The 25902-nt window shown below is 39.5% G+C and overlaps 1 protein-coding gene across 1 annotated transcript in view; it reads left to right on the top strand.

Moving 5' to 3' along the window:
- SUGT1 (SGT1 assembly cochaperone of MIS12 kinetochore complex) overlaps nucleotides 1-25902 on the top strand; it is a 277622-nt gene that overhangs the window by 171195 nt on the left and 80525 nt on the right. Inside the window, exon 12 of the mRNA XM_077483157.1 lies at nucleotides 24883-24990. Within this exon, the coding sequence (XP_077339283.1) occupies nucleotides 24883-24990 (108 nt within the window). The remainder of the gene's footprint in view (nucleotides 1-24882; nucleotides 24991-25902) is intronic.

Raw genomic sequence — 25902 nt, 5'->3', positions numbered from 1 at the left:
TTTATTTTATACAATTAATAAAAGTCTCACTTACATCCATAATTATTATTGTCCTCCGTTTGATAGTCAAATCACTGTTCCCTTTCGCTGGTGCTGTTACTGGATGAATCCTCCTCCACAGCGCGCTAGGGGAAGCTCTGCTGTGTTCTGTGATCCACAGAGACTCAGACTGGCTCGTAGACAGCGTGTGATGTCAGCCGGGGGGGGTACCCAAAAGCACAATGCGTTTCTGATCTTGCGCAAGCCTCGTTCGGGCATGCGCGCTCCTTTCTCAAGTGCATCTCAAGTGCAGGAGCGCGCATGCCCGAACGAGGCTTGCGCAAGCTCAGAAACGCGTTGTGCTTTTGGGTACCCCCCCGGCTGACGTCACACGCTGTCTACGAGCCAGTCTGAGTCTCTGTGGATCACAGAACACAGCAGAGCTTTCCCTAGCGCGCTGTGGAGGAGGATTCATCCAGTAACAGCACCAGCGAAAGGGAACAGTGATTTGACTATCAAACGGCGGACAATAATAATTATGGATGTAAGTGAGACTTTTATTAATTGTATAAAATAAATGCACTTTTTACTGATTTGGCGCTCTTCTATATATTCCTTTATTAGTATCCTATTCATGAGATGACTTCACTCTAAAGAAGCAGCTGCCGCAGGTGATTGTGCACATACATCCCTTATCCTCTAAGGGCAGCAAGCAACCTTTCTGGATTTTCAGCAAATTCCAAGTACTGTTTTCTCAGATAACTTTTTTAAAAAAACATCTTGCTTTGATAAAAACAGTTTTGAATTTATTTTAATGAACAATACAGACTGAACTGAAAAGGACACACCAGTATCTTTTAAAGCGCTAGTATCTTGTGTTGTTTTTCCCCCATTCACTGGCCAACCTGGAATTCAGGTGGAAACAGTTGATTTTACGTCACTTGATTTTTATTTAATTTTTTTCACCGAAGATCTCTATAGATCTATTGTGGACCAAAGCAATTTGTATGCTGGTCAATTCATTGCCACTAATCCCCAGCTGACCCTTGCCAGAGAATGGAAACCAATTACGATTTCTGAATTTAAGACCTTTCTGGGCCTATCCCTCTTTATGGGCGTAACTAAAAAGAGTGAGTTGTTGTCATATTGGTCCACTGATGTAATTCACCATAAGCCCGTGTTCTCTGCTTCCATGGCATGACACGAGCAGATCTTGCGGTTCATGCACTTCAACGACAATGAACTCTGTTGTCCTCGGAGTGACCCTGGATACGATCAGCTCTACAAAATTTGCCTCTTCGTAAACCACTTCAACCAACATTTTTCAGCCTTGTTTACTCCCCATCAAGTTGTCTGCGTTAATGAGTCTCTGATTAAGTTTTCTGTCCGCTTGTCTTTCAAACCGTATATTCCCAGCAAGCGTGCCAGTTACGGGGTCAAGATGTATAAGCTCTATGACAGGGCCACAGGCTATACATATAGTTTTATGGTTTACGAGGGAAGAGATGGTTACGTGGAGCCAGAGAACTGCCCAGATTACATAGGGAGCGATGGTAAGATTGTGTGGGACTTGGTGTCACCCTTATTCGGAAAGGGGTACCACTTGTATGTGGGCAATTATTACACGAGCGTGCCACTTTAGTCACTTGTTTGATCAACAAATTGGAGAATGCGATCTAACTGCGGGGGCTTTCCCCAGGGGCTTGTAGAATCCCATCTTAAGCTGCTTGAAGTGTAATAACTTGCTCGCTGTGAAGTGCAGGGATAAGAATGTTTTCGTTCTTTCCTCTCTTCACGCAGACACAACGGTCCAAATTCCTAAGGCGACTGGTGTTGTGGAGAAACCCCTCTGTGTCCACGCATATAACCTTAATATGGGAGGGGTGAACCTCAATGACCAGTTGTTGGCGCTGTAACTAATTGCCCGTAAGGCCAGACGCTGGTACAAGAAAGTGTCTATTTCAATTGGCTTTGCTGAATGCTTTTGTGCTATACAAAGCTGCAGGGTGAACTGGATGCTTCCTTAAATTCCAGGAAGAGAACATCAGAGCCCTTCTGTTTCCAGACAGTAATTTAGCCCAACTTTCCAGTGCAAATGCAGTAAGCCAGCTGCATGATAGGCGTTTTCCATATGTCCTTCCTGGTACACCTACCCAACGAGCCCACCGAAAGAAGTGTCTGTAGAAAGCGCGGATATAGGCGTGACACCCGCTATTTTTGTCCCTTCTGTCCTGACCGTCTTGGCATTGGTGAATGTTTTGAACGCTACCACTCACTAGTGGAGTTTTAGCGTAGGGTACAGCACTGCACAGACTAGGACACACTTACACAGGGTCTCCAAAGATGCCATAGCATTTTGGCAGACCCGCACCTTGAACCGTTAGTTACAACCGTTGGTTGCAAAAAAAAGTGTGTAAAAAAAATAAAAATAAAAAGTAAATAAAAACCCCTCCAAAAAAGCATAAAAAAAAAGTTTAATTGTTCTCTCTCGCTATTCTGTCTCTTCTCTCTCTCTCTATTGTTCAGCTCTTTTTTTCTGTATTCTACAATGCAATGTTTTATTGTTACTTTGCTTTTCAGGTATGTAATTCTTTTATACTCTTATATCCTTTACTGTTTACTGTGTTTTATTGTTAACCATTTTTTTGTTTTCAGGTACACCATCCAGCTCCAGCATGGGTTTATTTATCTTGACCGCAACAGCATTTGTACAATATGTAAAGCCGTGACTCCAGTGCTGTCGGAGGTGATTTCACCACCACAGTTAAAAAATAGGGCATATATGCCGAAGCATGGGGGCAGAGGTGGAGGAGCGATTTGCTCCTAATATTAGGGGCGAATACCCTCATGCTTCGGCATATATTTTTTAGACACAGCTTGCATTAAAAAGTTTTTTTTTTTTATGTTTTATTGTATTTGCTTTCCAGGTGTGGTAAGTCTTACTGTTATACTGTAATGTTACCTTGTTTTATTGTTAACCATCATTTGCTTAGCAGGTACGCCATTCAGCTGCAGCACTGATTTACTTATCTTGACAGCAACAGCATTTGCTCCCACAATACTTAAATCAGCGACTCCAGCACTGTAGGGCATGATTTCACCACCACAGTTAAAAGAAAATGGTGCATGTATGCCCATCATTATAAGTGGGTGGATGAAGGGCAGTATTCTAATGGTGGGCATACCCACCGATCAGTCTTTTTTTTTTTTTTTTTTTTTTTTTTTTTTTTGTTCAGCCCACAGACTGCGTGAAAAAAAAGAACATTACAATGTATGCCCAACAAGGACCAGCAACGTACTGGTATGTTGCTGGACTTTGAGTCATTCCTAGTGGCTAATCAGCCTCTAGACTGCTTTTATAAGCAGTGGGCGGGAACATCCAACCAGAAGGACTCTAATCATCTCTATGGCCTAAGAAACCATAAGCTACGAGCATTTCATGACACTGGATATAAACAGTGCTATTGGGAAATTGGCAAAGCATTTTATCATACCGATCTTGGTGTGGTCAGATGCTTTGAGGGCAGAGGAGAGATCTAGGGTCTAATACCCCAATTTTTTCAAAAAAAAGTACCTGGCACTTACCTATTGCTATCATAGGGGATAGTTGCCTTCCCTGAGATAACAATAAAAATAAAAAACAAAATATGAAAGGAACAGTTTAAAATTATAATAAAGTAAAATAAAAAACTAAACAAAAAAACACTCCTGTCCCCCCATGCTCATGCGCAAAGGCGAACGCAAGCGTCGTTCTGGTGTCATATGTAAATGCCAATTGCACCATGCATGTGAAGTATCACAGTGAAGGTCAGATTTGTGTGTAATTTTAAAGCATGTCGTGTTTGATATCCAAGTTCTCGGCATAAGATCATCTTTTTTTATTTCATCAAACTTATGGGTAATATAGTGTGTTTTGGTGCATTAAACGTTTAAAAAAGTGTGTTTTTTTATCAAAAAACTGTGTTTAAAAAAACGCTGTTCAAATAGTGTGTGAAAAAGAAAAAGATTGCAACACCCGCCATTTTAATCTGTAGGGCCTTTGCTTTAAAAAATATATATAATATTTGGGGGTTCAAAGTACCGTATTTATCTGCATATAACACGCACCCCAAGTTTAGGAGGGAAGTTTTAGGGAAAAAAACTTGCATTTAAATGCCCATCAATGCAGCCTTATCAGTGTCCATCTGCAGCCCTGTCCATCATTGCAGCCTTGCCGAGTGTCCATCTGCAGCCTTGAAAATTGGAGCAGATCTCCGCTGACTGAGTGAAGAGGAGCGATTGCCGCCGACATACACAAAGCCGAGTGTACTCGACTAGGCTCGGCTCCTCTGGCAGTCCCTCTCCTATGATGGGCATAACACAGGTCCAATGACGGAACTGGGTGTGACTCGGCGAAGCCGAGAGGAGCAGAGCCTAGACGAATACACTCGTCTATGTGTAGATCAACGGCGCTCGCTCCGCTCACAATTGGCTGGGATGAGTGTGTGACACGCACCCACGATTTCCCCCTGATTTTAGGGGGAAAAAGTGTGTGTTATACACCAATAAATACGGTAATTTTCTCACAAAAAAAATATTTTTTCATGTAAACAAAAAGTGTCAGAAAGGGCTTTGTCCTCAAGTGGTTAGCAGTGGGTGATGTGTGACATAAGTTAAATGTTGTGCATAAAATACCAGGACAGTTCAGAACCCCCCCCCTTGACCCCTTTTTGGAAAGTAGACACCCCAAGCTATTTGCTGATAGGCATGTTGCGTCCATGGAATATTTTATATTTTGCCACAAGTTGCAGGAAAATTACCATTTTTTTTTTTTTTTTTTTACACACAAAGATATTACAAAATTATATATTTTTCAAACATGGCATGGTTATACGTGGAATTACACCCCAAAATACATTCTGCTTCTGCTGAGTAAAGGGATACCACCAAATGACCCCATTTTAGAAAGTAGACACCCCCAAGGTGTTTGCTAAGAGGCTTGGTGAGTATTTTGCAGATCTCATTTATTTTTGAAAATTAACCACTTCAATACTGGGCACCCTCCTGCCCAGACCAATTTTGAGCTTTCAGCGCTGTTGCACTTTGACAATTGCGCGGTCTTGCTACGCTGTACCCAAATTAATTTTTTATAATTTTTTTCCCACAAATAGAGCTTTCTTTTAGAGGTATTTGATCACCTCTACGGTTTTTATTTTTTGCTAAACAAATAAAAAAAATACCGAAAATTTTGAAAAAAAAAATGTTTTTTTTTGTTTGTTTCAAAACTTTGTAAATAAGTAAGTTTTCTCCTTCACTGATGGGGCTACACTGATGGACACTGATAAGGCGGCACTGATGGGCACCAATGAGGTGGCACCAATGAGGTGGCACCAATGAAGTGGCACTGCTGAGGTGGCATTGATGGACACTGATATGTGGCACTGATAGGCAGCACTGATGGGTGGCACTGATGGACGACACGGATGGACACTGATAGCTGGCATGGATGGGCGTTATGGATGGACCTGGATAGGCGGTACGGATGGGCATGGATAGGTGGCACAGATGGGCATGGATAGGTGGCATGGATAGGCAGCATGGATGGGCACTGATAGGCGGCACAGGTGGGCACTGATAGGCAGCATTGTTTTACATTATACTGTACTAATGGATGCCAATCAGTGCCAAACAATGCATGCCAATCAGTGATGCCCATTGTGGGCACTGATTGGCATCTATTATGGGCACTGATTGGCATCCATTGTGGGCACTGACTGGCATCCCTGGTGGTCTAGGGAGGATTACCTTGTGCTGGGCATCCCTGGTGGTCTGGTGGCGTCCCTGGTGGGTCCAGTGTGGGCATCTTCGGGGAGGCTGCGCTGATAATCGATCAGCACAAACCCCCCCCATCAGAGGAGCAGCCGATCGGCTCTCCTCTACTCGCGTCTGACAGACGCGAGTGAGGAAAAGCCGATCACCAGCTTTTCCTATTTACACTGTGATCAGCTGTGATTGGACGGCTGATCACATGGTAAAGAGTCTCCGTCTGAGACTTTTTAACGAGATCGTAGTTGCAGGGTGTCAGACTGACACCCCGAAACAACGATCGCGGCGATGCGTGCCCCCGGGGGCGCGCAGCGACTCAAAATCCTGATCACGTCATATGACGTCTGGTCAGGATTTTGAAACCACTATGCCGCCATGTATCTGCTATAAGGCGGGTGGCAAGTGTTTAAGAAAGAAAATACATTTTTTTTTCTTCCAATTTTCAAAACTTTGCAACAAAAAGCGAGATCTGCAAAATACTCAACATGTCTCTCAGCAGATAGCTTGGGGTGTCTACTTTTCAAAATGGAGTCATTTGGGGGGGGGGGGGGTTGTGCTATCTGGGCATTTCATGGCCTCCAAAATTGTGATAGGCAGTGAGGAGTGAAATCACCATTTTACACCCTTGGAAATCTTGACGGCGGTGATTGGTTTTCGGGGTCCTGTACGTGGCTAGGCTCCCGAACAGTCTCGCACATGAGGTATCCCCCGTACCCGGGAGAAGCAGCAGAATGTATTTTGGGGTGTAATTCCACATATAACCATGGCGTGTGAGCAATATATCATTTAGTGACAACTTTGTGTAAATTTTTTTTGTCATTTTTCAATCACCTGTGACAAAATAAAATATTCAATGGTCTCAACATGCCTCTCAATAAGGATGAGCCGAACACCCCCACCAGCCCCCGGCCCCCCGGGGCGGTTCGCACCAGAACCTGCGAACGGACCTAAACTTCGTGTGAACTTTAGAACCCCATTTAAGTCTATGGGACTCGAACGTTCAAAATCTAAAGTGCTAATTTTAAAGGCTAATATGCAAGTTACTGTCCTAAAAAGTGTTTGGGGACCTGGGTCCTGCCCCAGGGGACATGTATCGATGCAAAAAAAAAGTTAAAAAAACGGCCGTTTTTTTGGGAGAAGTGATTTTAATAATGATTATCATGATTCATCATGGGGCTGGTGGGGGTGTTCGGCTCATTCTTATTGAGAGGCATGTTGAGACCATTGAATATTTTATTTTGTCACAGGTGATTGAAAAATGACAAAAAAATTTTACACAAAGTTGTCACTAAATGATATATTGCTCACACGCCATGGATTCATCATAGCCACGAGTGATTTTAAATGACTTTTTTTTTCTGCAGAAATGACACTTTGTGCATGGACAGTTCTAAGCACGGGAAACATGTGCCCCTTCACAGGCATACTATAGACACCACCCCCAGGTATGAAATTTAAAGGAATATTACACTTTTATTGTTTCACATTAATCATTATTAAAATCACTACTCCCGAAAAAACTGCCGTTTTTTTAAAACTTTTTTTTGCATTGATCCATGTCCCCTGGGGCAGGACCCAGGTCCCCAAACACTTTTTAGGACAGTAATTTGCATATTAGCCTTTAAAATTAGCACTTTAGATTTCTCCCATAAACTTGTACAGGGTGTTCCGCTGCTTTTCGAATTTGCCACGAACACCCCAAATTGTTCACTGTTCGCCGAACAGGCAATGTTCGAGTCGAACATGAGTTTGACTCGAACTCGAAGCTCATCCCTACCTCTCAACAATTTCCTTGGGGTGTCTACTTTCCAAAATGGGGTCACTGGGGGGGAGGGGAGGTGGTATGTACTGCCCTGCCATTTTAGCACCTCAAGAAATAAGACGGGTAGTCATAAACTAAAAGCTGCGTATATTCTAGAAAATGTACCCTAGTTTGTAGACGCTATAACTAATTGCGCAAACCAATAAATATACGCTTATTGCCATTTTTTTTTTTTTTTTACCAATGACATTTTGCTGAATATATTTTGGCTTAAATGAATGACTAAAATTGATTTTATTATCTTTTTTTATACCAAAAAGTAGAAAATATTTTTTTCCCCCAAATTTTTGGTCTTTTTCTGTTTATATCTCAAAAAATAAAAATCGCAGAGGCAATCAAATACCATCAAAAGAAAGCTCTATATATGTGGTAAGAAAAAGGATGCAAATATTGTTTGGGTACCACTCAAGTGTTGCTTTAGCAGTGTATTTGGGGTCCTTGTCCTGCTGGAAGGTGAACCTCCATCCTAGCCTCAAATCGCACACAGAGTGGTACAGGTTTTGCTCAAAAACATCCCTGTATTTAGCACCATCCATCTTTCCCTCAACTCTGACCAGTTTCCCAGTCCTGACTGCTGAAAAAATCCCCACAGCATGATGCTACCACCACCATGTTTCACTGTGTGGATGGTGTTCTTTGGATGATGTGTTGTGTTTATGCCAGACATAGCATTTTCTTTGGCCAAAAAGTTAAATTTTAGTCTCATCAGTCCAGAGCACCTTACTCCATATGTTTTGGGAGTCTCCCACATGCCTTTTCGCAAACTCAAAATGTGCCATTTTGTGTTTTTTGCTGAAAGCTTTCTTCTGGCCACTCTGCCATAAAGCCCAACTCTATGGAGCGTACGGCTTATTGTCATTCTATGATTGTGAATAATGATTAAAGTGAAACAATAAAAGTGTAATATTCCTTTAAATTTCGTACCTGGGGGGTGTCTATAGTATGCCTGTGAAGGGGCGCATGTTTCCTGTGCTTAGAACTGTCCCTGCACAAAGTGTCATTTCTGCAGAAAAAAAGTCATTTAAAATCACTCGCGGCTATGATGAATTGTCGGCTCCCGTAATACAGAGAACGCTCATTGTCATTCTATGTACAGATACTCCAGTCTCTGCCATAGAACTATGTAGCTCCTCCAGGGTTACCTTGGGTCTTTGTGCTGCGTTTCTCTGACGCCCTCTTTGCCCAGTTCGTGAGTTTTGGTGTGCGGCCGTCTCTTGGCAGGTTTGCTGTTGTGCCATGTTCTTTCCATTTGGTTATGATAGATTTGATGGTGCTCCTAGGGATCATGAAAGATTTGGATTTTTTTTTATAACCTAACCCTGACTTGTACTTCTCAAAAACATTGTCCCTTACTTGTTTGGAGAGTCCCTTGGACTTCATGGCAGTGTTTGGTTAGTGGTGCCTCTTTCTTAGATGTTAGTCTCTGGGGCTTTTCATAAACGCGTGTGTATATGTAATGACAGATCATATGACACCTAGATTGTACAAAGGTGGACATCATTTCACTAATTATGTGACTTCTGAAGGTAACTGGTTGCACCAGAGCTTTTCATGGGCTTCATAACAAAGGGGGTGAATACATACACACATGCAAATTATTATATATATATATATATATATATATATATATATATATATATATATATATATATATATATATATATATATATATATATTATTTTTTAAGTTTTTTTGTATATATTTTTCTAATTTTACTTCACCAACTTAGACTATTGTGTTCTGGTCCATCAAATATAATTCAGATTAAAAAAAATTAAACTAAAGGCTGTAATGTAACAAAATAGGTACAAAGCCAAGGGGGTGAATGCTTTTGCAAGGCACTGTAGATGGGGATTTCCTTTTAAACTGACTGCAACCAAAAGATGGGAAATCGGGTTTAGATATTTGAGTGATTTGCCTAAATTATTAGACTTTCACACTCCCTGAGGTAGAACTACCGGACTGGCCCTTTAAACCACTTCTACCTAAACCTCCATCTAGAGAAACCTGGCAATATGTACACTCTAACCATCATAAGTGAAATAAACAAAATAATCTTGACAGTGAGGATTTTTTCCTCCTTTTTTTTTTTTTTTTTCCCCCCCTCCATTAATCACTTGCTGACTGCTGCACACCAATATACGTTGGCACAATGGTAGCGGTGGGAAAATGGACGTTCCCTTTAATTGGTGGGGCTAGCGTGTGCATGCCGCCGCGTACAGCATCACCGTGCCCGTGGACTTCATGTCTGCCGGTGTCCCGGCTATCCTGTCTTGAGGCCACAGAACGGGGAGATGTAAACAAAGCATTTCCCCGGTCTGCCTGGTGACATGACAGATCACTACTCCCTGTCATCGGGAGCAGTGATCACTGTCATGTGAGAGCCCATCGCCCCCACAGTTAGAATCACTCCCTAGGATACTTAACCCCTTGATCGTCCCTTAGTGTTTAACCCCTTCCCTGCATTTTTATAGCACTGATTGCTGTATAAATGACAATGGTCCCAAAATAATATCAAGTGTCTGATGTGTCTGCCATAATATCGCAGTCATGATAAAAATCGCAGATCGCCACCATTACTTATAAAAAATACTAATAAAAATTCCCTAAAACTGTCCCCTATTTTGTAGACGCTATAACTTTTTTTTTTTTTGCAAACCAATCAATATACGCTTATTGCGATCTCTTTTTTTTTTTTTTTTTTTTTTTTTAACCTAAAACTGTTTTTCTGTGCTACAGTATTTATAGCATCTATCAAAAAGAGGAGCAAGCAGCAATATATGTACATAGGGTATCACAACTGGTATATATATCTCAAAAATGAGTTGTAATCTATTACAATATATGTGAAGTGACTAGTAGCATCCTTTAACCATCAATTATGAATCAATAGAAAATACCATATAATGTGCTCAACTAAATAATGTGCACAAAGAGGGCGTGGCCTAGGACGTGCACCTTACACTGCTATTCAAGCAGTAACGCCGGCGCAACCAATTTCATAGCGATTTGTCTTTTCGGATTTTGTGAGTAACCTGATTTTAATAAACAAGTACGTTTATACAACAGTATTGCACTATGGCTGTACTTCTGTTTCCCTTTATGCATAAACGCTAAACGGATCATTCACGGAAGGAAGAGTGCAAAATATCTCCACATCACAGCGGAGGCAGAGCCCTGAGAGAGCTGCACAGTGGCTCATACTGTGACTGCTTGGTTAACCCATTGAGGGTTTGATGTCTGGTGAGCGCATATATATATTTCTTCTCTAACACAGAGTGGCGCACCGGAAAGGAATCCAACCCTTTTACACCAGTCACCTTGCTTCACCTTCCTTATCTGATAAAAGTTTCATGCGTTTTTACAGCAACTAGATGATGCGACTTTGAACCAATATTTTTAGTTGGACATTATAAAATATTTTTAATTGGACATTATATGATTTTTTTGGTGTTTTTACTTGGTATTTTCACAATGCTTTTCTGATTGTCACTTTTGGAGCATAATCATTGGCTCACATATGTGAGCAAAAGCACTTTTCACTAAAGCACCCATATTTTTAGTTGTTATATATATATATATATTTTTAGTTGTGATAGATTAACTGTATTTTTCACTACACTTGTGCATGTTTATGTTGTAAGATAACAGACACACATTTCATTCACATTTTTTCATCTCACGCAATTTGTTTAATATTACGCATATAATGTAGTTTGGGAAATTTCTACATTAGGTTTCGTTTAACCTTGCAGAGTATTAGCATTCATATTTATAGTACACTAATAAGGTTTTAGCGCCAAAGCTCAACTTACTTTTCAAATGTGCACAAATAAATCAATCAATCATTAAAAAATTCCGAAAGATGTGTACAAATCAATCGTATATAAAAAAATTATAAAAAGTTCCATAAATTGTGCAAAAAAAAAACTATATATCACTAGTGTCCATAAAGTGCAATGTGCAAAAAAAAAAGTCCAATAATCCAGCATACACAAACCCAAAAAGGTGAAAGGAGATTTAATCTCCAAAAAAGAAAAATATAGCAATAAAAAAATCAAATACCAAATACAATAAAACTTAAATAAAAATCAAAAAATATATGTATATATTTATGTGCGACCCTAAAAAGAATTAGAAAAATTTTTGTACAAAAAAAGCAATTTTATGTGCAAAAAGACTCTTTCATATGTTTCACAAAAGACCACTCTGAAAAAAAAAATTCTCTGAAAAAAAATCTCTCTGAAAAAAATTGGGTCCAGTCTTTGTGTCCGAACCACAATACCAATGATGTAGGTAAGAAGGCAGAATTGTATAAATATAGGTGACTTTAGTGCTTGGTCAGAGGTGATCCGGTAACTTTCGTGCTCCCCACTCAGGTCCCCACTCAACGGATCCCCACACCCCAAGGGGGACTAGTGCCTTCACTCCTCCTATGGCAAGTTCTCTGTCTCCTTCGACCTCCTCCTTCCACGGTTCCACTAGTTGTGCTCTCAGGCAATCTCCTTAATACTTGTGGCTTCCAGTTTTTATGAGGGATCCTCAGAAAAAATAATAAAGAGCAGCTCCCATGGTGTAGTATTTCTTGTCATCAAAAATTAATTTATTAAAAACGAATAACAAAAAAATACAAAGTTAAAAAAAAACAATCGTTTTTTTTTTTTTAAACAGCAAAAATCAAAATATATTAGATCAACAGAGGCAGTCTAACTGGAAAACAGCCAGTCTGGGAAAGCGCACACAACAGCCCAGTAACAGACAGTTATATCAACTATGCACCTGCTTAATAGTCCAAACTCGTATGGTGCATAAGGGGTGTGTGTGTGTTATCCTTTACTGACCTTTACAGCGTAAAACCTCTCATGCATGGGTGCTGGGTCTGTATACAGGCGGTTTGCGTTCCACAGTAGCTGTAACCCGGAAGTAACGTAGCGTTTCGTCATAGACATCCTCAGCGGCAGTGACCAACTAATATATAATATTGCTAATGTATATTTCCCAAACCCTTCACAGGTTCCCCAAGGTCTTAAATATTTTGGGGGAGACCTTAATTTGGTCGTTGACCCTCAATTGGACTCCTCTTCTGGCAAGGTTCATATTTCTAACTCTGCTCTCCGTAAACTAAAACGGAAACAATCTTTTAATGAAGTTATTTGATTTATGGTGGACCTTACATCCTGCTGAGAAGGATTGCACTTTTTTTGCCAGTAGGTAAAACCCATAGTAGACTTGACTATATTTTTGTGTCTCAATACTTACTGGATGCCTCTCCTACAATTAGTATTAACCCTAAAATCTGGTCAGATCACTGCCCAGGCTTTTGACGGCTCAATTTTGCAGAAATTCCTAGGAGGAATAGATCTTGGAGAGTTAAAAGGGTTCTAAATCTTCAAGGTTTTTCACCTCAATGCATTCTACAAACCACCTGTAAGGCTGCAACCCCCCCATGCCCCCGTTTTTACTTAACTGTACCCCCTCTATCTCATCCCGGGGATGAGCACACCAGCAAAAGCCGGTGTCTCAGCTGATTGGATGGATTGATAGCAGCGCAGCTATTGGTTCCTGCTGCTGTCAATCAAATCCAATGACCCCCCCCTCCTCCGTGGGCGGGGCTGAGTCATACATTCGGCTTCTATTGACACAGAATGAATGACTCGGGAGCATGCCCCCAAGGTAACCCCCCCCCCCCCCCCCCGGAGTGCCCTTCTCTCAGGGAGTTATCCTATGCAGGGAGGAGCCGCCAAGGTACCCCAGAAGAGGATATTCGGCACCACTCTGTGCAAAACGAGCTGCACAGTGGAGGTAAGTATGACATGTTTGTTATGTAAAAAAAAAAAAAGTTTAGTGTCACTTTAATGATAATCTTTTAACAGATCCAGTATGTGTTGCTGACATAAAAAAGACAATTGTGAATTTCATGTATGAACTTGAACGGGATCATTCAGCCCCATCTATTAAATGGGAAGCTTAAAATGTGTTTTGAGAGGTATTTTTATTTCACACCGGTCAAGACTTAAAAAAGCTAGAACTGCAAAACTTTCTGCCTTATTTCAGAATATCTCAAATTTAGAGTTAAAACATAAAAATACTAATTGCGATAAAGATAGACTTGAGCTTGCTAATGTAAGGAAACAAATTATGCGTCTTCTTGACAAGCATTCCCTAAGGGCTTGTGATAAGTCCTTAGGGACTTTGTATGAATACAGTAACAAGAGTGGTTCTCTTTTGGCAAAATGTATTAATTCAAACATTTCATCACCATCAGTTTTGAAACGATCACCCCTGGCTAAGGGACCGGTTTATACTATTTCGGATATCTTGGAGAATGTTTTGTGAATATTATTCTTCGTTTTATAACCTCTCTCAATCTAACTCTGATAATGCTTATTACTCCCTAGAGGTTGAAAACGAAACAATTTCATATATAACAGAGACAGCTTTACCATGCCTGGATTCAACTACAAGTTCCTCTTAGGATACTTCATTTACCTCTGCGTAACTTTTGGTTGTTATTCAGTCTGCAAAAAATGGTAAAGCTCCAGGCCCGGATGGCTTTTCTAATCGGTTTTATAAAACCTTTGCTCCAGACTTGATCCCACTTCGTCTACTGTCATTTAATTCCTTTTCATAATCTCAATTATTTCCATGGGAGGCCCTAAAGGCTCATATCTCTGTAATTCTGAAACCAGGCAGTTATCGGCCTATCTCTTTATTGAATAACGATAAAAAATTTTATGCAAAAATCATAGCCAATAGGCTTTCCTTAAAACAAAACCCGTCTGATCTAGATGTAATATATGAGGGAGTAAGATCTAGAGAGGCACGTGATAACGCTATCAAGACGACTCTCTTTGATTTCGTTAGCACATAAGTGTCAGATTCCAGCCTGCTTGCTTTCGATCGATGCTGAAAAGCCATTTGACCGCCTCAGTTTTTTACTACACTCACTTCGTCAGATCAATTTAGGCAAATTACTTTGATTAATGAAATAATGGCATTATATACCATCCCACAAATACGAATTAACTGTACTCTCTCAGCACCATTCAAGATTAATAATGGTACTCTTCAGGGTTACCCTCGATCTCCATTATTGTATGTAATAACAATGGAGCACTTAGCGACGGCTATACGTAACAACCCCTCTAAACATGGCATTAGCATTAAGGAATTGGATTTTCAAATCTCTCTCTATGCAGATGATGTTATTTTATATTGCTTCACCGAGGCTTAATATCCCTTCTATTCTAAAAGAATTAAATCTTTTTGGACAGTTAAGTAATTTTAAAGTCAACTTAACCAAATTAGATATATTGAATATTTTGCTACCTAGTAAGGAAATTCTTTCTGTAGCATCCTCATTTAATTTCCATCAGTGGGATGTAGCAGTGAAATATTTAGGAGTGATGATCCCCACGGATCTTTCACTTATTTATGGTTTAAACTTTTTCCTCTTTTGACACAAACCCTCTAAACTTTCAAACTGGTCAAAACTTTTTTTTTTCATCTTGGTTTGGTAGAATTAATGCCATTAATATGGATATTTTACCTAAATATCTGTATGTTTCAAGCTTTAGCAATAAAATTGCCCAAAACTTTTTTTTTTTTAACAAATTAAATAGTTGCTTCTCACAATTTATTTGGAAGATTTCTAAACCTCGAATCAATTGGAAAACGCTCTGAAAAACATGTGGAGGCACCAGATTTCAAGCATTATCATAAGGCAGCCATATTTTCCTGTATTCTAGACTGGTTCCATCACTCTCACGATAAACAGTGGGTCCAATTAGAAATGGACTCTTCACTACATCCTGAGCCCTGTGGATTTCTCTCAAAGATATAGGACAGCGCTCATCCTGGCCATGGATCACTTATATAGTTTTAGAGTGTTGGCATCATTATTTAAATTTATTTCCAATATTTTCTATCCCATGCCCTCTTACACCATTATTAGATAATCCTTCTCTCCCTATTGGTTTTTCACTCTACTCATGCTATTCTAAGCAGGGGTAAATCGTTCTGGCCACAAATCAGGCATATGATTTCAAAAAGTGTATTTATTTCATTTTCATAATACACATGGCCGGTTGGTTTCTCCATCTACAGTTAGAGTTTTTACTGCTCTCTGGCTCCAAAAACTACCATCCATCGGCAACCTATGGAATTTGAGCAGTTGTGCATAACTATTGAGCCCCCCAACCCATACTATATCCAAGATCTATAAAATATCTAATTTAGATTCACCAGGTTTACCCACGTACATGGTAAAGTGGATGATGGAACTAGGCTATTCAATTTAGGAAGAGGAATGGAACCAAATATTTAAAAATACTCATACATTTTCAATGGGCTGTGATACCCAGGAATGTAATTTTAAACTGCTATTAAGGTGGTACCGTACTCCAGTCAATTTACTTTGCATTTTTCCATCCCAATTGGAACTGTGCTGATGTCGTGTCTCCATGGGAGATTTTCTACATGTTTGTTGGACCTGTCCTAGTAATAAACAATGGGAACGTATAATACATCTTTATAATTTAGTTACAGGCGAGTTAGTTCATAATTCTGCTGAAGTGACCCTTTCTATTTTTCCTGAGACTTTACCCCAAGTTAGGAAATCTCTCTTAGGTTTCTTTGTTTTAGCCGTAATTAATCCCTAGGTATTGTGCAGCTTGTTATGGAGGTATGGAGAATTTAATAAGGTTTGGTTGACATGGTTAACACTTAAAGACTCTTCCAAGCTAGTGGATTTCTTGGCTGAGCTTCATTGAGGCTTAAGTTCAATTACCACCAATATAGAACCTGTTAATCACAAAGGGAGAACTCCGATTCCCTCCCCCCTTCCCTTTTCTCTTTCCACCCCCCTTTTTTTGTCATTTTTTAGGTTTGATTTTTTCTGCTTTGTTTGGTGGGTGTTTATTTGGTTTGTTGTTTTAGGGTCTTTAAAGGTTTGTACATTGGTGCATAACTATATATTTGATTTTAGTTCTTCTTTTTGTCTAAGATCTGATTTAAGCTTTAGTGTTGAAGAACTGTAGAACCTTTCTCATTCTGATATTTATGTAGCGAAGCGGATTGTTATTTGTTTTAAGTGCTTTAGTGTTTGTGAATTATTTGGAAAATTAAAACGGATATATTTGAAAAAAATGCAATAAGCGTATATTGATTGGTTTTCTCAAAAGTTATAGCGTGTACAAAATAGGGGCTATAGTTATGGCATTTTTATTATAAATTATTTTTTTTTTTTTATACTAGTAATGGTGGGGAGCTGCAATTTTTAGCAGGATTGCGGCAGACAGATCAGACACTCTTGACGCATTTTTTTGGACCATTGACATTCATACAGCGATCAGTGCTATAAAAATGCACTGCTTACTATGTATATGTCACTGGCATGGAAGGGGTTAACGCTAGGAGGGGCGATCAAGGGGGTGTTCTCTTTTGTGTGTTTCTAACTGGGGGGGGATGCGACTGACTAGAGGAGGAGCCAGATTGCTGTTCTAACTAGTAGGAACAGACGATCTGTCTCTCCTCTCCTGACAGAATGGGCATTTTATATATATATATATATATATATATATATATATATATATATATATATATATATATATATATATATATATATATATATATATATATATATATATATATATATATATATATATATATATTACACACACACACTCCCCTTCTGGCCTTCGTGCCCACGATTGCGTGTGGCCGGCGGACATCGCACCCGCCGGCTACTCAAATCAGGTCTCCTCGCCGTGCAGTGCTATATCTATAAAAATCAGTATGTGGTGTTGCGCTCTAGTGAATGATAGCTCATTACAATAAAGTGTACATCCCATATGAAAAATTCCACAAAAAAATAATCACATTATTATTATTTTATGGAATTTTGCACATGGTGTATTCACTTTATTTAACCAATTTATTTATGGTAATGAGCCCTCATTCACTAGAGCGCAACACCACATATTGATTTTTATATATTTATTGTTGGTACGGATTGACCAATCCGGTTTCTGCTGCAACTAATGTTCCGTTATTTATTATTATCCAGGTAGCGCAGGAATATTCTCTTTTATTTGGGCACGTGCTATAGCTGTGTAAAGGGCCGACTGTGATTTGCACAGGAGAGCCGACCTTCCAGAGTAGAATGACGGCGGCTGGTCGGCTAGTGGGTAAAGCTCAGCTATGACAGCTTGATAGATTTTGAGGAGTTTTAAATGATTTGAACAAGCCTCGATAGTACCCACTAACTCAATTTCACCTTCCCCTTTTCTGTCTGTGACCAGTGAACATATTCTTAGTGAAGTGCTATTAGTCTGGTCTTGATCACTTTCCAGAAATAATCGCAACACAATCTGCATGGATATGTTGCAGTTGAAGGGCATGTCTTACAGTTTTCTGTAACTATTACTTATTAGGGGTATATTAGGTAATACCCTTCGCTTTAATGTCTTTATTACATTTCTAGACTTCTGTTCCATAAAGAGTTTGACATTTTGTAAGGATTTTAGTCAGCTCTAAAATGTAATACAACTTTATGCAAGTCAATCTGTTACAAAATTACTATAAAAAGTACACAAACTTTTTTTATTTATTTTTTTGTCATAGTTGTATGTGTTAAAATGTATGTATCCAATTTAGTTTTGAAGATATACAGTACTGTACAATAAGTCTTAGCCCTTGTACACACGGTCGGAGATTACGACGGAATGTGTCCTATCGGACCATTTTGTCGGATAATCCGACTATGTGTGGTCTCCATCCGACTGACCAAGTTTTCCAACTTGTCTATAAAATTTTCCGACAACATGCTCCGATCGGACATACTCCGATCATGTGTAGCCTACTCCGACGGACAAAGTGCCATGCATGCTCAGATCAAATTCCTAGACCAAAGCTAATGGCTACTAGCCTGAACGTAGTCCCGTCGTAACTAAATAACCTCATCACGTTATGTGCAATCGGATTTTCCGACAACTTTGTTCGACCACGTGTATGCAACAGTTTCAGACAAAATCCGTCGGACTTGGTTGTCAGAATGTCCGACCGTGTGTACAAGGGCTTAGGCAGGTGTGAAAAAATGCTGTAAATTATGAATGACTTTTTCTCTGCACCCCAGTAACTGTTTTCATGCATAGGGCATGGAAACAAAGCTCAGCGACTTAACTATGCATGAAAACATAGGAACTTGGTTGCAGAAAAATATCAGCTGATGCTCCGGATGGATGAGTCAAAATCTGAAATATTTGGCTCTAGTAAAAGGCAGTTTTTTCAAGAAGGGCTGGAGAGCTGTACCATCACGAGTGTCTGCAGGCAACATTGAAGCATAATAGATGTTCCTTGTAAGTTTGGGGCTGCATTTCTGCAAACTGAGTTGGAAATTTGGTCAGGATCAACAATGTCCACCATGCTCAGAAATACGGGGCAGATACTTAACCATCAGGTAGGTATGCGATTGGCCCCAAACTTATTCTGCAGCAGGTCAATGACCCCGAACTTGCAGCCAATATCATATCTTCTGCGTAAAAAATAACGGAGTCCTGGAAGTCATGGTTTGGCTCCCACAGCACCCTGATCTCAACATCAAGTCTATCTGGGATTACATAAAGAGACAAGGATTTGAGGCAGCCGACATCCACAGCAGATCTATGGTCCTCCAAGATGTTTGAAACAACCTACCTGCCAAGTTCCTTTAACTGTGTGCAAAATTCTACCTAGAAAAATTGATGCCATTTTAAAGGCAAAGAGCGGTTACACCAAATATTGATTTGATTTGGATTTCTCTTCTGTTCATTTACTTTCCATTTTGTTAATTGATAACATAAACTATTAACGCTATTTTTGAAGGAATTCTTAATTTACCGTATTTTTATACACACCGAACACCTTTGCACAGTACTGTAATTTAATGTTACTACTAATGTTATTACTGTAATGTCTTCACTTATAAGTATAATAAAACCTCTGCTTTTATAGTTGTTTGTAGATTGCTGTCCAATTTTTATGTTGAACAAGTTATAATTTAGGTCAAGCAGCCACTGTAAAGGAGGAGGTAAAGACCTCTTGTGAGAAATCGATGTGCTTAACCACAAGGTGTTCGGGGTTACTTGAGCTTACTGTAATGATTACATTAACTGGTAATATTTAGATGGGATCGAATGGATGCCTCAGTAAAATGAAATAACAGTTAAAGAAATGCATTTGAAAGAAAGCACTAATGGTTTCTTTAAGTGCTTTTTGTCTTATCTATTTTCTTTTAAAGACAGTGAAATGAATTCATCTGCACATTTTAAGGGGTTGACCTTCACCTCTGTGGAACATACACTTATATGAAAGCATGTGTTTAGCTTGGATATTCATTTCTGTGTATCGGGATGCAAGACATTCTGGGGAAATCATAACTAGGGTCTATGACACGTTTTTGAAATCCGGTATTCCACCACATGACAAACATTGGTGCATGCAATGTATTCATGAACCTGTTCTATACAAGTTCAAAATAGGCCACAGGGATATTTGAGTCTGGTGCAGAATACCTCAGATTGTTAGTTGCAAATTTCAGCTTCATTGTGCCATCCAGGTATTAAATTCCAGCCAGGCCCAGTATATATCCAAATCCAACAGTCATACCTACGTTTTTTGCTAGTGTTCTGGTAGGTTGGATGCAATTTTCCTCACCTCTGCCGGGGACATTTCCATTTTAATTGTCTGTTCTTCTGTCAGATACCTGGTACTCTGTAGATGTTTTTTCTTAAAGTGGAGTTCCACCCCAAAAAAAAAAAAATAGTAATGTTCTTAAAGTAAACATTTGGAGAAAATGTTTTTTTTTTTTTTTTTTTTTTTTAAACTCGCCTCTAAATGCCTATTGCTAGGAGGTCCCTTGTAGTCTCCTGGGCTCCTGACATCACTTCCCTCGGCGCAGGGAGGGAGATCGCCTCTCCCCCCCTCCCTCTTGTCAAAAATCTGGGACATGTGACTGGTCCCAGATCGTTGCACGGCGTGCCCACAGTTAAAATACCGGCACCGCTGAGTGGAGGGGGGGAACGGACGAGCGGGGCTTCGATACCCTGCATCGCTGGACCCTGGACAACAGGGAAGTGTCCAATTATTAAAAGTCAGCAGCTGCAGTATTTGTAGCTGCTGACTTTTTTAAGTGGGAACCCTCGCTTTAAGGCTATAGATTTGATCTACTGCTTAAACTGGTTTCTCTACGGCATTTTATACTCAGATGTTTCCTCTGCAAAAGATTGGAGTCTGTATCTAAGCCCTGCTGGGCATAACACTGCCTGGCTAGCCTCAAATGGGGCACTGTACACCCCTTGTGTGGCTATTCAGACATTTGTGTACTAGGTAAATAGCTGCAGAGTGTTCTTTTTTTAAGCCACAATGCTTTCCAGATCTGGAGCAGTTGTGCAGCCTCTTGAGTTTCCCAATCTCTGAATCCTCAGTCACTGAGCCTCATACTGGGATAAAGCTAACCTATTTGTCCTAAGGCAGCATACTCTGCATTATTGTGCTTTCTAGTTTCTTATGTACGGTTAGCTAGCTACAGACAGTGTTTGTTTCATAGTAATGGAAAAGTCTCTGGCAAACGACTTTGCATTATGGCACTTCTAGCCAATTATACTGCAGACCATATTCTAGTTTCAGACTCGTGATCCAGCCTCCAATGTGACCCTCTGTACTGTTACTTTGTATGGAAACTCTTGTTGCAAGAGATCTCAATATGTGACCTGGAATTTTTACAGGACTCCGTCCCTTGCATACTGTGTGCAGTTGTAGAGCTGTGGCTCAACCTATTACCTTGACTCAATCCCTTGCACCTCCATTATTCTGGTAAGGCAGTTTGAACCACAGTGATAACGACCTCACCATTTTTAACCTTTTGGGCATGATTTCTTCCCTTTTTTCACTGGGGTAACACCATAGCTTAACCACATCAGCCTCGGAAGATTAGGCTGCTTAATGACCAGAGCACTTTTTACAATAAATCTTTTGTCGTATTAGAGGTATAATAGTTTTTTATGATCTCTTAGAGAGAATTCCACATGCTAACCGCTTTTACAGTAAAGAATCCTCTATGCAATTTAAGGTTAAACCAATTTTTTTCTCATTTTAGTGAATGGCCGCATGTCCTATTAAATTCCCTTTTCGTGGAAAAGTTTTATCTCTATTGTGGGGTCACCAGTATGGTATTTGTACATTGAAATCATATGCCCTCTCAAGCGTCTCTTTTCCAGAGAAAATAAGTTCAGTGATCTTAACCTTTCCTCCATAACTAAGCTCCTCCAGTCCCTTTATTCGTTTTGTTGCCCTTCTCTGGACTCTCTCCAGGTCCAGCACATCCTTCCTGAGAAGTGGTGCCCAGAACTGGACAGCATAATCCAAGTGCGGCCGGACCAGAGTCTTGTAGAGTGGGAGAATTGTTTTATCTCTGGAGTTAATACCCTTTTTAATGCATGCCAATATTGTGTTGGCTTTGCTTGCAGCAGCTTGGCATTGCATGCTATTGCTGAGCCTGTCATCTACTAGGACCCCCAGAGGATCTCCCCTTAGTGAGTAGAATGCATTCATATTTTTGCCAACCAAATGCATTGTTTTTTACATGTAAACCTCATTTGTCATGTATTTGCCCACCCCATTCATTTGTTCAGATTTCCTTGCAAAGTTTACAAATCCTGCAGAGAAGTTATTGCCTTACTTAGCTTAGTATCATCGGCAAATACAGAGACTGAGCTGTTTATCCCATCCTCCAGGTCGTTTATTCATAAATTAAATAGCATTTGTCCCAGGACAGAACCCTGGGGGCCCCACTTTCCACCCCGGACCATTCCGAGTACTCCCCAGTTATCAATACTCTCTGAGCTTTCCCCTGTAGCCAGTTTTCAATCCATGTACTCACCCTATGGTCCATGCCTACGGACCTTTCTTTGTACAGTAAACGTTTATGGGGAACCGTATCAAATGCTTTTGCAAAATCCAGATACACCACATCACGTCTATATGAACTGTTGATATTGTATGGAGTACACAGCTTTGCATAATTTGCACCATTTCAGATACTTGCACATGTTCTTTTCTTTGCAATTTAGTAATTTGCATCATTGCGATTTTGCACTATTTATACAGAGTTTGTGACATAATTGCCATATGTTCTTGAAATTTGCAGTTATATCTTTTACACAATTTATATTTTTTGTGCAACTTAACAGTTGTTTGCACATGTGATGCATTTACACTAGTCTCTTGTATAAGGAGAGAGGTAGATTATTATTAGGGGGTGCATATTTTTATCAGTTGAAGTGATAGAAGCACTAGAATTGGTTGTAATAATATACACTTATTTGATCGTTTGCTAACATTAGAGGAGCGTTGATATTCTATATTGTAGTAAGTCTGGGGAGCCCTAAGTGGGCACCTGTATACCAGCAGCTGTGTTTTAGCTAGTTTTTATCTGTGGCACAAATTAATATTCTTAGTATTTTTGTTATGTCCACACAGTTGTAAGTGTGGGCTATTATTTTATTTTTTATTTGGGGGGGGGGGGCATATTTGTGAAAGTTCACTTATCCTTAACCACTTGCAGACCGGACCATTTTGCTGGTCAAAGACCAGACCACTTTTTGCGATTCGGCACTGAGCCGCTTTAACTGACAATTGCGCGGTTGTGCGACGTGGCTCCCAAACAAAATTGACGTCCTTTTTTTTCCCACAAATAGAGATTTCTTTTGGTGGTATTTGATCACCCCTGCGGTTTTTATTTTTTGCGCTATAAACAAAAATAGAGCGACAATTTTGAAAAAAACGCATTATTTTTTACTTTTTGTTATAGTAAATATCCCCCAAAAATATATAAAAAAACATTTTTTTCCTTCAGTTTAGGCCGATACGTATTCTTTTACATATTTTTGGTAAAAAAATCGCAATAAGCGATTATTGATTGGTTTGCGCAAAAGTTATAGCGTTTACAAAATAGGGATAGTTTTATAGCATTTTTATTAATAATTTTTTATTATTTTTTTTTTTTACTAGTAATGGCGGCGATTTTTATTGTGACTGCGACATTGTGGGGGACCCATCGGACATTTTTGACACATTTTTGGGACCATTGTCATTTATACAGTAATCACTGCTATATAAATGCAGTGATTCCTGTGTAAATGACACTGGCAGTGAAGGGGTTAACCAGTGGGTGGCAGTGTAGGGGTTAAGTGTTCCTAGGGGTGTGTTACTAACTGTGGGGGGAGTTGGGCTTTCATTTAGTGAACACTGATCTCTGCTCCAATCACATGGAGCAGAGAGCAGCGTCACTAGTTGCTAGGCAGAATAGAGAAATGCTGTTTACACGGCATTTCCTCCATTCGGCTGCTCTGTGAGATGATCGCGGGGATGCCCGCGGCGATCGAGTCCGCGGGTCCCGCGACTGGACTCATGGGGGTCCCGACCAGCGCGGGAGCGCGCCGCCAGCGGCGTGCTCCTGATGGCAGGGCGGCATTGAATATTGGACGTACCTGTACGCCAATATGCCTGCCCGTGCCATTCTGTCAACGTACATCGTCGTGCGCTGGTCGGGAAGTGGTTAAGACAGTACAAGGTGAAACCTTAGTGAAACCAACATTTATTGTTTTTTCTGCTACGTTTTGCATGTGTTTTATCCCTCTTTACCACTGGATTACAGTCTCCATCTGAGTTGGTGACCTTGTATGTGAATATATTAAAATCGGAACAATTGCATTGCTTTTGGGTCCAACATTAAGTATAATCACATACTACTTTTACCTCCCCCCCCCCCCCCCCCCAATTGTGTATATATTTACTTTTGTTCTCTCTGTGTAAATGACTCATTTAGCCAATTAGGCCTGTTCTTGTATGGAGAATTGTTTCCACTGTTGTGGTAATTTGACAGGTGCGTATTATTTGTTTCCCAATGCCGTTCTTTATAATGCTGGTACTTAATTTTTTTGTTGAATAGCACAAGTTCATGTCAATCTGAAAGACTCATTTACAAAACGTGAAAAGAACCACCTGCTCACTCCAAATGTCAGTGAATGCCTGTGCTGCAGTATGTTCAGTTGCATTTATTTACTACTGACCTTGAATTCTAATTGAGAATAATTTCTTTGAAAATCCATTTTTTGCCAACAAAATTAAGAAAATGAAAAAATCAAATGTCTTGTTCAATTTGTTTCCTGTAATACTAACTTTATAATATGCCTATTGTGCAATGGCCTTTATTAACTCAGAATATTTTTCTTTTATAGTTAAATGTAAATGTGAAGCTTCCAACAGGAGAAAGATACGATTTAATTCTGTTCCTGTGTCATTCAGTTGTGCCAGATCAAAGTACATTTAAAGTACTTTCAACTAAGGTGAGTCTTTCTTTAAGTACGTATGGTGCCTTTGCACTTTAATGTTTTATATTTGCTAACTTCTACAAATGGAAAATAAAAAATTGAAGAATAAGTAAACATGGGCAGAATTTTTTTTTATTGAAAACAATTTTTTTGTCTGAAGTTCCTTTGCTGGTTTTTGGAGTAATATTTTGAAAGGGATGTCATACTTGTGAGACTTAAGGGTTGGATGTCTTCAGCATTTGCACAGGCACAAGTTATCACCATATTTTGTAATATAATTATGTCATATGATTGTCAGCTACATCTAGTGGCCATAATGTAGTATATTTTTGAAAGCGCTCAATAAAAACAAAAATAACACATTTTGCCCACTAGATGGAGGTAGTATCATATTACAAAAATAAATGTATTTGCTGCACCTGTGCTATTGCTGAAGACATTCACATGGCAGCTTTTAACCTTTTTGAATCTGGAGTACTGTTTTTTTTTTTTTTTTCCTCATCCATTACTCCAGAGCCTCGATGATGGGGGACCTTCAGAACCCTAAAATGTGATGGCTTGTCACTTTGGGATGTTTATGGTGAAATATGTACACTTGCACTCAAAACTATTTTTGTGGAGCTCCTTTTCATCTGCAGCTTGGCTGACCTGAATCCTGGGGCACTGTAACAAGTTTCAACAGCACCCGAAAAAGCATATTAGAGGAGTTGTTGCAGAAGTTTTTTTATTTTTTTATCTAAATGCATTCTATGTGTCTGTATGGGTGTTTTTTTTTTTTTTTTTGGTGTTTTATATATAGAGAGTAAATTAAATAGTAAAAAATGTAAAGTAAATAATTAAAAAGCAAACCTAGCATTTATTAAAATATATGGTAACATATGGGGTTATGCATGAAAACGTATTTCTAAACAATTTGACAAGCTTAAT

Source organism: Lithobates pipiens, unplaced genomic scaffold (genome assembly GCF_037356315.1).
Source record: "Lithobates pipiens isolate NorthernLeopardFrog02 unplaced genomic scaffold, aLitPip1_a1.2 Scaffold_16, whole genome shotgun sequence".
Lineage (NCBI taxonomy): Eukaryota > Metazoa > Chordata > Amphibia > Anura > Ranidae > Lithobates > Lithobates pipiens.
The sequence above is the reverse complement of the archived record's forward strand: the minus strand, read 5'-3'. Positions and strand labels throughout refer to the sequence as shown.